This window comes from Macrobrachium nipponense, chromosome 16 (genome assembly GCF_015104395.2).
Source record: "Macrobrachium nipponense isolate FS-2020 chromosome 16, ASM1510439v2, whole genome shotgun sequence".
NCBI classification, from domain to species: domain Eukaryota; kingdom Metazoa; phylum Arthropoda; class Malacostraca; order Decapoda; family Palaemonidae; genus Macrobrachium; species Macrobrachium nipponense.
The window spans coordinates 52,563,379-52,578,601 of NC_087209.1; the positions used below are offsets into that span (position 1 = coordinate 52,563,379).

The window sequence follows — 15,223 nt, forward strand, 5'->3', positions numbered from 1 at the left end:
ACAAACCTGTCATGATTAATAATTAATCATGACACCATCTCAAGAGTAAAATGACGTCTGTAGATACAAAAATATTGAAATATAGAAAGGGGCAAATGAGATACATTTGATTCTCATCTAGAAAAAAAATGAAAATTGTTATGTAAGATAACAGATGAATTCACACATTAAGAAAACGGCGTCACTTCTAATGTGAGCTGTCCTTACTTGAGCATCAGGAAATTTGAATGTTGGTGTTTAATTTGAATGACACAGCGACTACTGAAACTTTAAAATGTCATTATTTCAAAAAATAAACTCCAAAAGGCACCCCTCCAAAATATGAGCTTTCAGAAATATTAAGTACCACAACTGTATCTTTAACCTGTATTGCTCTAGAAATATGTTAGGTCCCTCACCCACCCACTCCCTACCACATCACCAGAGCACCAAAAATCGATATCTGGACCTCCGGAATGTCGTAACAAATTTCGATGAAAATGGTCACGATGAAAGACCTTAGTGGGAAACCATTCTACAGCCAGAGTTTCATCCTGGTAGGTTGAATATTTCCTGAGTTATGAAGGGCCAAAGTCGAGGTTTTTGTGTACTTGTAAACTGGGCTTTAGTAACCGCCAACTACCATGCCGGTTGATGTACTTAAATTTATTTAGCTGATAACTGCAACATCTCATTGATAATGCATTATTAATAATTCAGTTAATGAGGAGTACTTCAACTTGTGTGTTTTTCCTTGTCGCAAACTGAAGAGTAACCATGTACACAGCTGGCACGCTCGCTGTGTAAGAAGGATGAATGGAAAGACACTGTGTCAAGAGATGCCATTGTGGCCAGGACCAACTGCTTTAAAAAATACAATCTGCATACTAACAGATAAGACAGTAATCATTGTCTCCTTGAGTTTTTTTAAGGGCTTGATTGTACTTTTTGGATGTATGTTTTACTGAAGAACACATTTCCTTAGCTTACGCCTTAGAAGAGTAGTGATAGTGTTTTTGTGACTTTGTTTTATACCATATATTGGATCAAATTTTCTTATCAAACACACATTGTTAAGTGATGAGGGAGTAGAAGATTTTATAAAGTTTATTGCTCTTTTTCAGTGGCTGATAATCTTTTAGTTACAAAAATCATTTGGAGGTACGATGATCAATTTAAATGTATTATGCCTCTCCATCCTGGTAAATAAAAGAAAGCTTTTTTTTATTCAGGTGGCTCCAGTTATTCGTAAGGAACCAAGAGATGAGTCTGCAGTTTCAGGCCAGGAAGTTGTAAAGATACCCTGTAAAGCAGATGGACGACCAAAGCCCGTCATTATATGGAGAAAAGATGGTCATATCCTGGAAAATGGTGAAAAGCATAGGTACAAATTTAATATATGTTATTTATGATAATATTGTTTGTTAATGAACCATTTCTTCTTAAGCTTTAGTAGTTTATGAAAGCTTCCATTGTAGGGTACATATATTCATAATCAATCAATGATAATCAGGTTTATTTTTTTGTCCCCCCCCCACCCCCTTGCTACAATTTCTTTGCAGCATTCTTAAACAATATGGTTTAATTGCGAGTTTTGCGACTCTTCAGAAAACCAAAAAGGTCTGATTCAGTCTTCCAAGTAGACATAGTACACATAAAGTTTTAGTCATTGCATCATCCCGCTCCATCCCCTTAATTAAGGAATCTTTTGTATTCGCTGATGGAACATTGGGAAATCATGGTGAAAAAGGAAGGAAACAACTACCTGTAGTGTGTTTTAACCCCTGGGGTACAAATACTAATACTAAATATACTAGTAATTCTGTTCTTTTTATGATCTTGTAGCATTAAAGGATGTTACTCTCCTAGTACTTCCGTAGAATTTTACAAAATACCTTGAAGAGATTAGTCTGAGTTTTCTGCCTTGATCTGGGAATAGTGTAACTTTTACTAAAAATGCCTTGGTTATTTTCCTCTTAATCTTCTGTAGCCAGTGCTTTAACATTACTTGTCAGAATATAGGCTTTATGATTATTTTGCTGTTAATAATGACTGGCGCAGAGGAGCTTATTCTGTTTTTACAGGAACATTTTGTTATTTGAGAAGTTTCTCTATTATTATCCAAGGCCACTGGCCTACATAACTGATTTTCTACAGGCAAGTTTGTAGTGGCCCTTTGTTAGTGTTAGGGTTTTACATAGCCTTTTCATTTGTCTGTCAACATTCTTAATCAATTTTAGATAGCGTAACCTACCTTTGGTCCACCCTGGCTGCAGATCATTGATGTCTTCGGTGTCTTTTGTCTCCCTTCTGAATATTTATCATTTATCCATTGATGAATTGTTTCTGATATTTTTAAATCCTTTATTTTCATCTTTGGTTAATATGCAGGAGATTTCTCCCTGCAATGAACTTTGGTTCATAAGTAAGAGATTTTTGCTTGCAATATTAATATCCTTAATCAATTTAATGTTTGATTTTTTTTGAGTTGCTTAAGCAACCCATCCTCACACCAGCAAGTTCACTTTGTGAGGGATTTTAAGAAGTGATATAGCTTTACCTAAAGTATCATCCTCATTGTGAAGATAATAACAAAAAACTTCCCAGAAATATTCGGAGTATTGATAAAATGGAAATAAAGTACTGTATGCGAAATGGTTATATGTAAACAAAATGAAGGATGCAAAATTATCACTAATAAACGAAGTATCAGATAGGTTCCCGTTTTATATTCTCTGGCCACCCCCCCATCCCAAAAAAAGTAGATCGTAGGAATTTCTTTGTTTTTAATTCATATCTGCTTTTCCCCGTCGGCGGCTTTTTCCCATTGGCTGTTTGTACTTAATATTCAATAGGCAGCTTTGTCTGTTTTTGGTTTAGCTATATTATTGTATACGGTTTGTTTAATCTTGTCTTTCAGTCTTCCATAATTAACTTTATATATTTCTTCTGTTCTCCATATTCAAATTTTTAAGTTTTAAAAATGAGTTTATTTTATATCCTGTCATCAGTCCTTTTGATATACTGTGTATCATTTTACGATTAGTCCCATTTTTAAGGGCTTTTGCATTTGAGGTATGTATCCTTTGGAAATTTCATTTTTATTATGCCTCATTTAAAACTTACTTTACTTTCCACGAATCTATCTAGTTTGCAATTTAAATCTTTAAAGATGTTACATAAACCACCTTTACTGGAATATCTAATTAGAATTCAAGAAAAAAGTGATTGTATTCACTAAGGACAAATATACTGAAAAAGGAGTCAGGCAACTTTTTCATGGAGGAGGTAAGAGAACCGATGTATAATACACACATACAATATCTAAAGCAATACACAACTTTGTCCTAAAATCTGTTTCAGATAACATCCACAGATGTCTTTTGCCAGACACGCTTAGTTTTGATAAGGCTAGAGAAGTAAGAGTTACAAGAGTTATGTGGAGTTTGGTCGAAACTTATCCTTCGTCAGAATACCAGATCTCTATGTTCTCAAAAAACAAAAATATTAATTTCTGATATGCTTGGTTGTACAGTACCCTCTCTCTGTGTGTGTTACCGATCCTCAGATTTCCTAATAGGCAAGGCTGTGAAACTAAACATTGCCGCTAAGCATACAATTCTTCCTGACAAAGTCTATTATTTCAAGTCTTTAATCAACTATTTGCGTATTCTTTAATTTTTTTTGTTCTCTGCCAAGTATTATTATATATGTCAACAATCAATTTGACTGTGATGTCTAGCGCTTTCACTTGTGAGCAAACAATAGTTGATTCTTTACTTAGTCATTGCTGTGTCCTCTTTACAGCCCTTTCATAAGCCACACACAGCCAGTTAGTAACTGTCACTGAACTGACCTTCTAAAAATGTCCAGTTTCCAAGAGCTCTGGCAGTATGTGAAGAGTACAGTTTAGCAAATCATAGATTAATATTTTTTTTTGTATTATGGAACCCAAATGCTTTACAAAACAAGAAAGATTTAAATTTCCATCGAAAACAAATTACAAACTTGGAGAGACACTCCTGGATCTAGCTGCATAACTTCACGGATGCACAAGACAATGCAGGCTGTACTCAACAACGAAAGGCTACTCAACCATGTGTTCAGTTCCAAAGGATGAACAAAGTTTCAGCCCAGTGATCTTTGTAGATAAAGCAGTTGAGGATGCAGCGCAATTCACCATGGAAACTGACCATGAAAAACAGATGCCAGTACATAGAGTCTTAAAGCTATCAATTAACACAGGTAGCCAAGCAGTAGGATTACAAAGAAAATGGAACTACACCCAGAGACAGAGAAAATGTTATATCAGAGCCAACTTAAGGAAGGACTTTTGAATATTTGGGCCAAAGAAAGTGTGCTGCATTGAGTTTATAAGGCGCCATGGACCATTGCACAATGGAAATTGTTGAAAATTACAGTCTTTCTGAATACGAATTATAATTTCCTTCAGTGGTACTTTATTAACTTGTAGTTTTACAGTACAGATGACGATAAGCACCTAAATGGGAAGAAATTCCATTTTGAAGTCGCCACCACAGCCTTGTAAAATTTTGTGCAATAGAAAATGGTACAGCTGGGAAAACCATGATGGGAGGATTCAGCTTGATTCTATTCTGCAGGTTACGAGCTACTGATTCTAAGATAATTTACATTGCTAAAAGTCTTGGAAACTCCAACACATTGGTAAAAAAATGTCGATGCGTTAATCATTTAGAGAGTCTGCATTTCAAGAATAAGAAATGAATGTCACCAACTAGCCTTTTCCAATGACGGAGTAGTCTGTCTTGTATGTTAGTTATGAACACTAGTAACCCTTCAAGGATCTGTCCAGACTTATTCAAGCCACAGAAGGATTGTCTGAGGGACTGTTTAAATGATTGTCTGATTCAAACTATTCAAAACCAAGTGTATGACAGGAATCAAGAGAGGTCTGTGGCAACCCACATAATTCAACAAATTTGGCGGACTACACAATGATGGGAAATTTCTAGCCGTACACTTACTAACAACTAATGACACTTCAAGATGTCCTAATGCAAAAAAACGGTGGTGGACAGTATTTCATCAAACCAAGCTTTCCTCAGAGAGTTGTAATAACCATGCACTCAGCACTTACCATGGTGCACTGCAGCAGACCAGACTACTCTTCAGCATCAGTTTGGCATTGGGATATTTCCATCAAGTTAATGAACCACTCACCAGCGACTTGAGAGAAGTAACTGTTTATCTCCTTGATACCCTCACCAAGTGTACTAACGTAGGGTACTGCAATGCCTCCATGAGAATGGCGTACAATTAAGTGCGTAGGGAAATGCAAATATCAGAGGAAAATTTAGTGTTTTGGATGCATGCTATCACATTATGGGATTGCTGAATAATGTCATTATCCAGATGCCTGCTTCAGTGAGTTTGTCAAACTTTAAATATTTTCTCAGTTATAGAGAATTCTATGGAAAATTTTTATAACATTTTAGTACCATGACAGAACACCTACCTTTTACTGCCATTGCTTGGAGATGAACAATGGAAGTTCAAGATGCATGTGAAAAGCTAAAGGATTGTTTCTGCCTGGACCTAGTCTTGTTGCACATCCATCCAAAGCCATTAATAGGATTAAATTGGTACAGTATTTCATTATTTCATTGTTTTGGTAAAAGTAACAAGTGCACAGACTGCCAGTGATTCCAGAACATTGAATGGTAATAATCAGAAATATGCAGCCAAATCTAAAAGGAAATAGCAGTAATTATGGACCTAAAGAAATTTCATCAGCAGTATTCTGATCAACATTTGATCATGTCATGGACCGCTAATCATCCATTATAATTTGTGGGCAATGAACGGAGTGCCAGCACTAGCTGCCAACTGTCTGTGTTGGGTTGAATACGTTTATTCTATAAGCTTATATAAAGAAAAAGATATGCTCTTTGGATGAGGGCGAGATGCAGACCCAGGTAGTGTCAAGAAACAGCCCACAGCTTGTACACTAAAAACCTCTACATCCCTCCAAGAATTTGGCAGTGGCAATATTCTTTTAAGCTAATATTTTGGCACAAAATTTATTATTCAATAAACAACTAATAAGAGTAATTATGAAGCAGACATCTTAAGATAAAAGACAGAGGAAAAAACAAAACAAAAACAATCGTAATAAACGAACGGGAATGTTAGCCAGTACAAGAACATATTGAGACAAAATATAATGATGTTAATACTTGACTAATTTTTTAAACATATGAACATCTCTTTAACAGACAAAGTTATCAATTAATCCATGTGTTTAACATACAAATCTGTCACCCATGCAGGTTTGGATTTATGTCTCACAGGGCACAATGGCAAAGTGAGTGTGGGTGGCGAGTCACATTTCTCTGGTTATATAAGGATAAGTGACAACTGCCATCTTATCTTATTGTGTACTGACGGTTTGGGAGAGCTTCTGTCACAACACCAGTTCTGTCCCACCTGTTGGAAGCCTGATTTTGGATTCGAATGCGGACACCTGTCTTGAGGGGCATCAGCCGTTTGGGGGTGTCTACAGTTTTTCTTGCTCTATTGCCATTTCCAGTTCCCACTTTCTGAGTGCCTGGTTACTTTATAGTGTTATCTTACTGTGGGCTCGCCATCGTGTAATTATCTGCCGGTAACAAGTCTTACTGGGGACATACTCACCCCACGCAGGCGTGTTAAGGTACTGGAGGACGTCAAAGCATATATTGAGACTCCATTTGCTTTGCAGTCTTGATAGCTGCCTCTGGCCTACCATTTTACTGTGGTTAGTGGGCAAAGGAAGTGTTGATTGAGGTGCCAAACCTCCTGAAGAATGTGAGCATTTTGTCACTTACTAAGTACTGCTGTCTGTGGAGATCTGCTTTGGTGGCCCCCAATGTGTGAAGTATTTTTTTAATTGCGCCATCAGCTTGTCTGTGTAGGCCATGTACATATGGCCCTCCATATGAAACAAGTTCACTACTGTGCACTGAATGGGGTAGACCAGGGGCAGTGTGAAGTTTATTGCTTCTGTAGGTCGTGACAGCGCATATATGTTGCATGAAGTACAGGTCGATTTGCGGTGTTGTAAGTTACCTTCCATATCTGGGCAGCAAACGGAGTGCCAGACCCTTCAGTCCTTAAATGGTTTAGTTACTGTATAATATAATAATACTAATCTACTGTTTAAAAATTATTATGGAAAAAAAGAATGTTTGTTACTCTCGTCTTGAAAAGCAAACAGTAGGTTGCTCATTATGCTTAAAAGGTTGCCCACTTCTGCATTAGACTATGATGGGCACATTGTGGATGATGAGACCATCAAGATGGTGGCAAGTGATGATCCAGTATATTAGTCATTAGTGACTAAGATATTATCTGGATACTAGCACCTGCAGAGGTGGCAAGAAATAGCATATCTATGCCCATTCTACACCACCAGGGACTGCTTGGCCAATTCCGGCGAATTAATTACGTACACATATGATAGGATGTCTACTTACTTATCCCCGAGAGTCTCCGACAGCAAGTGGTAAGTAAGTTACATGCTGGTCATCGAAGCCTCAAAACTTTTCAGAGTAGATGCTAAGAATATGGCATAAGACATCTAGATGACTATTTCAGACTTTCAAACAAGTGGTTACAAAGGCTAGGCAAAACATGAGAACATCATTAATATTCTTTCAGTATAGATGCACACCATTAGAGTTAAACAAAAGAGAAATTCAATATAATTAACGCTTGTTATCTATCTTACTACATCAATGCTAGGAAGACAAGAAAAGGAAGAAGTTGAGTTCCATTTTAAAAATACAACCCATCATTTGCCAACGTGAAACGCAGGTATATGGTGGGCTCATCTGCTACATACTATACTGTATGTTTAGATGATGCAGAGGGTCTTCCCAGATAGCTGCTGTTGTCACAAGGGTTTCAGTCCTTGCAGTGTCAATGTAAGAATATTCCGAGGAGTCCTATTTTGCACTGTCACATCATTCAATCTTGTCCTCAATGAAAAATGAAAGATGCTGGCTCGTAGAAGCCATCGAAATACCAAGACAAAGAATACATGAATCACTTAGACACCCCTACTATCACCAAGATGATGACAGTATTGCAGGTCAGCTGCTTTTCTGTCGTCTTACTCAATTCTAATGCATTTCAGGTGGCAAAGTTTACCTTCTGTCATGCATTACACATATGTTGCTATTTGTGCTTCCTTCATATCTGTGTATTTGCTACATAGATAAATAACATTTAACTTTAATTCCTTTGCATTACTTTGTTACCCACACTAGTGTCACAGGATAAGATGACGGTGTAGGGTACATATACGACACTAATTTCTTGAGGGTGGTAGAAGTTGTGTCTGTAACATTGGATGTTTAATGATGTTCCTTTTCATGTCCAACTACCAATGATCTCAGGGTATTTTATTTAGTATTTCAAGGCATTATGCTTTAAGGAATTTTTACCTAAATTTATTTTGATGATTACTCTTTACGGCTTCATTTTAGAAATTTGGTAGAAGTGTTCAAGTTATGGCAGTATAAAATACTGATTTCACATTAATGGTCATCGAATATCTGACATTTAATCATAGTGCTTCAGGGAATAAAGAATTTTCATAAAATGCATCGCAGATTATTAGGCTTTCTTGGTTATTGAATAGAGGAACTTTGCTTCTTACTAAAAACATCTTGAGAAAGAAGCTGCAGTCATGTTGGGTATTCAGTATGTTCTGATTGTGGACAATAAATCCTCTGGATAGATCTCTCCTTTCATACAGAGGACATTCAGAATCCACGCAGATTGCTGTTAACAGAAGATTGTTACTAGTTTAGTGAGCACTACTATTATGGCAGATTTATACAATTTCATTCAAGTCAGTGGGTGAATATGATGAACAAAGATTCTAGGAGCTTCATTTCGGATATTTAGATGAAATTTGTTGTTTTAAGTGGGAAAGCCATTAATGTGACTTATTTATTCTTTTTGTTTCTGAGTCAAAATATGTTCAGTAATATTTCACATAGCAAAGACAAAGAATGTCTTAACATTCAGTTTAATTTCCAGGTCTTTCGAACATTAGAATGTCCTTTTTTTAGTGAAGGTAGTTAGTATGCTTCCAGCCCGTGCACCTTCAGTTTTAAACTGAATTTTGATAAATAATGCGTTTTTATACTGAAAAACTGTCAGAAGGGAATGGATTTGGTTTCACGTTGTCTCTTAAATGTCACAAAATATGAAATTTCTATAGTTAAATGGCAATTATATGATTCTAGTAGTTTCTAAATTTATTTTTACATAAACATTTCCTCTCACATATTCTAATAGTACCTGGTTTCCCAAACTCATCCTCAGTCTTTACTTTCAATAGATCTTGGGATCCAGTATAGATTTTTAATCATTCAGTCCTCCCAGTATTACCTCTCATTTCTTATGTGGCTTCAGTTTTCGAGGATTTGATAGAATTTAGAGCATTTTTATCTTATGACTGGTTTCACCTTGATGAGGTCGAGTTAGATCGTGAAAGCCCTCCTGTTTAAATGATATATACAGAACAGAGTAATGAACATGAATGCACATTTTTTTTGCATTTCTTGCCTCTTTCACTTACTTTCTGGCTGCATAGATTTGTGGTAGCGTCTTGTTCACTACTGGACGAACAGTGTTCGAATCTCAAAGTGGACAAGGAGGGATAGATAAGCATGTCCCGCCTAAAAATCCATTGTAACTCAGTTGACCGAATTGGGTATCTAGTTAATAGAATACTGTTGACGGTGATATCTGGGATGGAACGATAGAAATGAGAGAACAATTAAATATGAGTGTTCATTGCTCTTTCAAAATGTATACCATTAAAATGGGAAGGCCTTGGTAAGATAATCCTGATTCCACTTTGGTGAACCCTTTTATAAGATAATTCACCCAACCTCAGTTGTAATCTACAGCAATTGAGCTGTAACTAATTGATTAATGTAGAAGCCTACTTGTTTCTAGGGAATGCACTCATACCATCCCTTCTTTATTACCTTGGTAAATGATTCTGCTTCTATAGATAAGTTAAATGATTTGTTCATGAATCTGCATTTTCTGTTATTCAAGAGGTTCAGATGTTCACCCAGTAACACATTGCTATAAGTAATAATCAGCAGCCTGAAATGTTGGTCCACCTTTTTTGGATGTGGTCTTATATTTGCTCGAGTACCAAATGGGTTTGTTCTGCATTCTTTACACAATGTTATCTTGCATGAAGTTTCCATTATTAAATTCATAACATCAAGGAAAACCAAATTTAAACCCAGAATGTCTAGGAATATGCTCAGTGATATAATACATTTTCTACCAGTTTTGCTCTTTTTCTCATTGTCCTCATTCTTATAATTAATGAATATTTAGGATACATAGATTAAGCACCAAAGTGGAAAAGTGCTCAGTTGGTTTAAACAATTAGTGATCTATGCCACTTTAGACTAGGAAATTCTTTCAGCACTCCTTTCAGTATAGTTTATTGAGTAGTTTATTTTAGTTTATGATCAACAGAATACTCCGAACTCTTCTATACACTCTGATACAGACGTTTTTGGTGATCTGGGATCCTGATAAAGTGGCAAAGAATGAAGATAGAAGGCCTATTTTCAGTCTGGTCGTCACACTTCAGAGTATCTCAAGATCAATGGGTTTATAGTTTTATACTTATCGTTGCTCACCACTCACCAGGAGTTTAGCGTTCTCTGATTTTACTGAGGTATTCAAACCTTGCTTTGACACTTAATGTAATTTATAAATGTAAATCTTTGAGCAGAAAGAAATGGTTTAATTTTGCCATAACAAATTTTCTTCTATGAGTACTCTGTTTATTTTTATATAATTAAATATCATTTATTTACTTGTTATAGGATTGAAGCTGATGGGTCACTGTACATAAATAACATTATTGAAGATGATGCCGGTATATATGAATGCAGCGCTGAAAACCACGTTGGCTTTGATACAGCACGTGCCAGATTGACTGTTGAAGGTAAATTTTTCCATATCAACATGTTTTGCATTATATGACAATTCTTCTTTTATAACTTATTTGCTCGAGTCCTTTACACGATATAAAAATCCTTGTTCTACAGCTTGGTAGCCGAATTAATTCCAAATAGAGATATTTTCAGAAGATGAAGTTAATATTTTGTAAATACTAATCATTGAACCAATTAACTTTTTCTGTTTTAACCTGGGCAACAACTTAAATCTCACACATCTCACCTTCCTGTTTAGTATGAAATTTTCAGAGGGTGGAAGCCAAAAGGTCTGAGAAAGCCGTTGGTTTATAATTGCATTAAAAAAAGTTACTTGAAAAGATTTTTTTGAAAAAAAAACCACTGCTACATGTAGTCAACACCCAACTTCCCTTTCACCCTTTATCCCTATGGCGAACGCTCTGTCATTAAGACGGTTAGTGGAACATTGCTAGAGCAAACAGTATCGGTGTTCAATAAAAGGTGGAACACCTGAAGAGTGGGATGCCAAGAAAATCAATCAAAAGATGAAACATTTCAGTGGTACATCATAACAACAGCTGTCAGTGACACTGAGGGTACAAGAAGTAGAGGTATAGTTTGTTAAGACTTCTGCATTATTAAAACAGAAATCTGTCTGGTGGAGTCTCTTGAGTGATAGGTTTTTCATAGCCTTTGCATCCTCCAGAGTATAATACCTTTGTTGGCATGAAAACATTTAGGCAAGGAGTTTGCTCAATTTGCAGGAGGCAAAGGGAACTTTTTTACCTGCCGATGTTGATGTTCACCTCCCCTAAAACATCATGAGCTAACTGAGACCAAGGCACCTTGACCAATGGTCATGCCTTTAGGTTGTTGCCTATAGCTTTGTCGACAAAATCATGGGCAGGTGAGAGCTGGAGGTTGCTTCCCAAGATTATTATGCTCACGAATGAGGTAAACAACCTCACAAAAATGCTGCACCAGCTCTGCATGTAAGGGGTTCCTGAGGAGAGGGGCTACTTTCTCTGTCAGAGAATAGGAGGCCACACCAGACTTCGTCTCTTACTCCCACTCTCAATGCCATCCAGCATCAGAGAAGACTCTTGCTGTAGTAGGCTGGTAAAATCCCACAGGTTCATAGTCCAAACAGGAGACAGATCTTGATCCTGATGGCCCTCTGTTCCTATAATCAGTTGCAACCAAGAAAGACGACACTGGGGAGGAGCAAGAGGTTGCACTCTCTCAAGTGCCCTCCATGCAGGAAACGATACATATGAGGGGTGAAAAGGTCAAAGATCTCTCCCTCGAGTGAGAGGAATCAGATTGCACTCGCCTGAGAGAATCAAGGCATTCCTGAGGGAGTGGGTGGTAATGGTTCCCCTCTCTGCCTATCTGTTGGTGAAAATGAGAAAGAATCTGTCCTGTTGCTTGGCCATATATTATCTGGAGACCATGCCTGGGCGAGAAAGTGATAAGTTGTGCATACCCACTCCATTGTAACTCTACAGAAGTTTTAGGCGGGTGGGGGTGAGTGCAACTCTGAATGGCAATTCACACCTGGTCTACAGACCCTTGGTAAAGGGAGACTGAGGTTGATGTGCAGAGACATCCCAGTGTGAGCCTGCAAATGTAAGGTGGGATGTTATGGAAGCAGTACTCTTGCCCAAGTGAGCATACATGTTGATAACAGCCCTGCCTGAGTTCTGATAAGCACCTTGTGGTGAACGGGCACCTTTGCTATTCTACCAAGGGGAAGAGTGAAATGCAGAAATTCTCCTGAGGTTCATATGTGAGGCTTGGATTTTTCCCCTTCTTATTTCTCTTGCATGGAGAAAGAGAGTCCAGGGGCAAGTAGAAGGAGGAAGATGATGATAAAGAATGGAGAGACTGCCTATTTGTTTTCCCTAGAAACCGGCCAGAGTTGATATGTAAGAAGTCCCAGTACCCACAGAGTCAGCTGCTGACCACACTACTGCCACTGCAGTAGATGGAGCAGCCACGGGAACTACTGATGCAAGACACATCAGCTATTAGCTTTTTCTTTCTCCTTCCTACCAGGGAGTTGAGGCAGGATGCAAAGTTATCCCTGTTGGCTTCCTCCTCTTCAGACGATAAATGAATAGGGCTGAGAAGATCCAGGAGTAGGTGGAAGAGAGAAGATAACTAAGGGCAAAAAATAAGCAGGAAGGATTTGGTTGTGTCACCATGGGGGAGTTACCCTCAAAGAAACTGGTAAACACTTCTTGTCCTTCTTTCTTCTCTTTCCATACTTCTCTCATTGAGGAGGCGACCAGGAATTGCATACTACACTGGACAAAGATAGAGTTTAATCCTTGCCTGTACAGTAACAACAAATGTTACGTTTAAGTGATGGGAGACATAATGTGACCACAGTGTTGTCCACGGACCCCACGACTGTATTAGTCATGCTTTTTCTCAGTTTCTAGAGAAAACAGAACTGCAGGACGCAAAAATACAAAATGAAGGTACAGGGCACAGAGAGCAAAAAACAACTGAACAGGAGCAAGCTACCCCTCCACATCCAAAATCCACAGAGAGCACAGGAAACGGATAGGAAAGTGAAGTGTGGAGACTGAGGAGAGCGAGGGATACTCCCCTTTCATTCAACACCCCCAGCCCCCATCAACTGTCTTATAAGGAGGAAAAAGTTAAGGGAAAGTTAGACATGAGGGAAAAATATCAGAAATGTTCTTTAAGTAGGGTTCTGGCCAAGTACCAAACAGTACGATCATTGTCACAGAGATAAAATTGTAGTTATTTTCGTTCTTCTAATATTCTTTTTTTATAATGCTTCTCTGAATCCGAATGAATAAGGCCCTCCATGCGAAAGTTCCACTACCATTCCTAGGTGAACCTTAGCAGATTGTTTCTTTTTTTTCTGTGACAAGGAGACCAGTTGGGGTGGCCCCTCGTTTTTCTTAAGCTTATGACTGCCATCGTAAACAGTCTTCAGCCATACCATATAAAACCGTGTGTTCATTTCATTACTTCGATGAATGGTTTTCCTTGAGCATCAAATACTGTTTTTGTTTTTATCTGATGACTTAATTAATTCATGTTCCTCCCATCCAGCTCCTCGTGAACTGGAATATATCTCTGACAAAATGATACTTTGCATAATCTTCCCTGATCCAAAGCAGTTTAAAAGAATGTACTCTGTCTTATTCGACTTACTAACAGGCTTTTCGTTTAGTCAGAAACCTATAAACTGCTTCCCCATCCTCCCTCAGTCCAGTTCAAATACAGATTTTCTGATTCCAAGGACAAATTGTAATGGCCGTGATCATGCCTAAGATGGATGACACCACTTCAGAGGCAATCTGGAGCTTCCTTTCTGTGAATTGTACTGTATTTCAACATTTGGGTTGCCAATATGCATTACTTTGACATCATCTGTAAAAGACGTGATGCCCTTACAGACTAGAATGCAAGGCATCTCAGTAATTGTGACTTCAAGACTCTGTTGATTCCTTTTTATAATTAATGGTGTTTTTGACCAGGAAATAATTTCCTTTGGTTCTTCTTTTCTTGATTCTTGCTTGGAATGTTACGTATTTAGAAATCTTATGTGGTGGTCCACTTGGCAATCTGGAGAGTTACGAAGAATCTTCTCACAGTGGTTGTCCTCTTCTTGCTTTTTTCTCAATAGGTCGTCCCAAATTATTCTTGGCACAGGTAATTCTCAGATTCATACCAATATTACTACAAGTACTAAGGAAAAGGATACTAACATAGAGAGGCTTTTCTAATAACATAAATAAAAAAATTTTCTTCGCTTTTTATCACTTCCAATCCTGATCAGGGCTTATTTGTTCTGTCTTTCCTCGCTCTAGAGTTAAGATCAGTAGACCTTTTGTAGTCTTAGCTATGATGTACCATGACAGATGCGTACATATTGTCAGGAACTCAACACCATGATGGAAAACTCATAGGGTAATTTTTTAGAGCCTCTTCAGGCTATTGCAATGCAATTGCTTCCTCTCAATTTAGACTTCTATTAAGAGGAAAACAGTTTCCTGATGCTCTCATTCCTACGGAAATGTTCAGTAATGATCAGGATTCAAGTCTTTACAGTTCTTATGTTTTGCTGGAATTAGAAGTTTTTTTTTCCTTTGTACAAGACTCCTCACCTCCCAGTCTTAAAAAAAAAACTGTTCTGAAAGAACTCGCCCAAAGTCACCTACAAAATATTATTCATTGTTGGATAGTTAGCTATTTAAGACTTTTACATACAT

The 15,223-nt window shown here is 37.5% G+C and overlaps 1 protein-coding gene across 1 annotated transcript in view; it reads left to right on the forward strand.

Annotated features, from left to right (window-relative positions):
• Window positions 1–15,223, forward strand: part of LOC135195688 (peroxidasin-like) — a 470,655-nt gene that overhangs the window by 421,807 nt on the left and 33,625 nt on the right. The window contains 2 exon segments of the mRNA XM_064222083.1: window positions 1,212–1,363; window positions 10,875–10,996. Coding sequence (XP_064078153.1) covers window positions 1,212–1,363; window positions 10,875–10,996 — 274 coding nt within the window.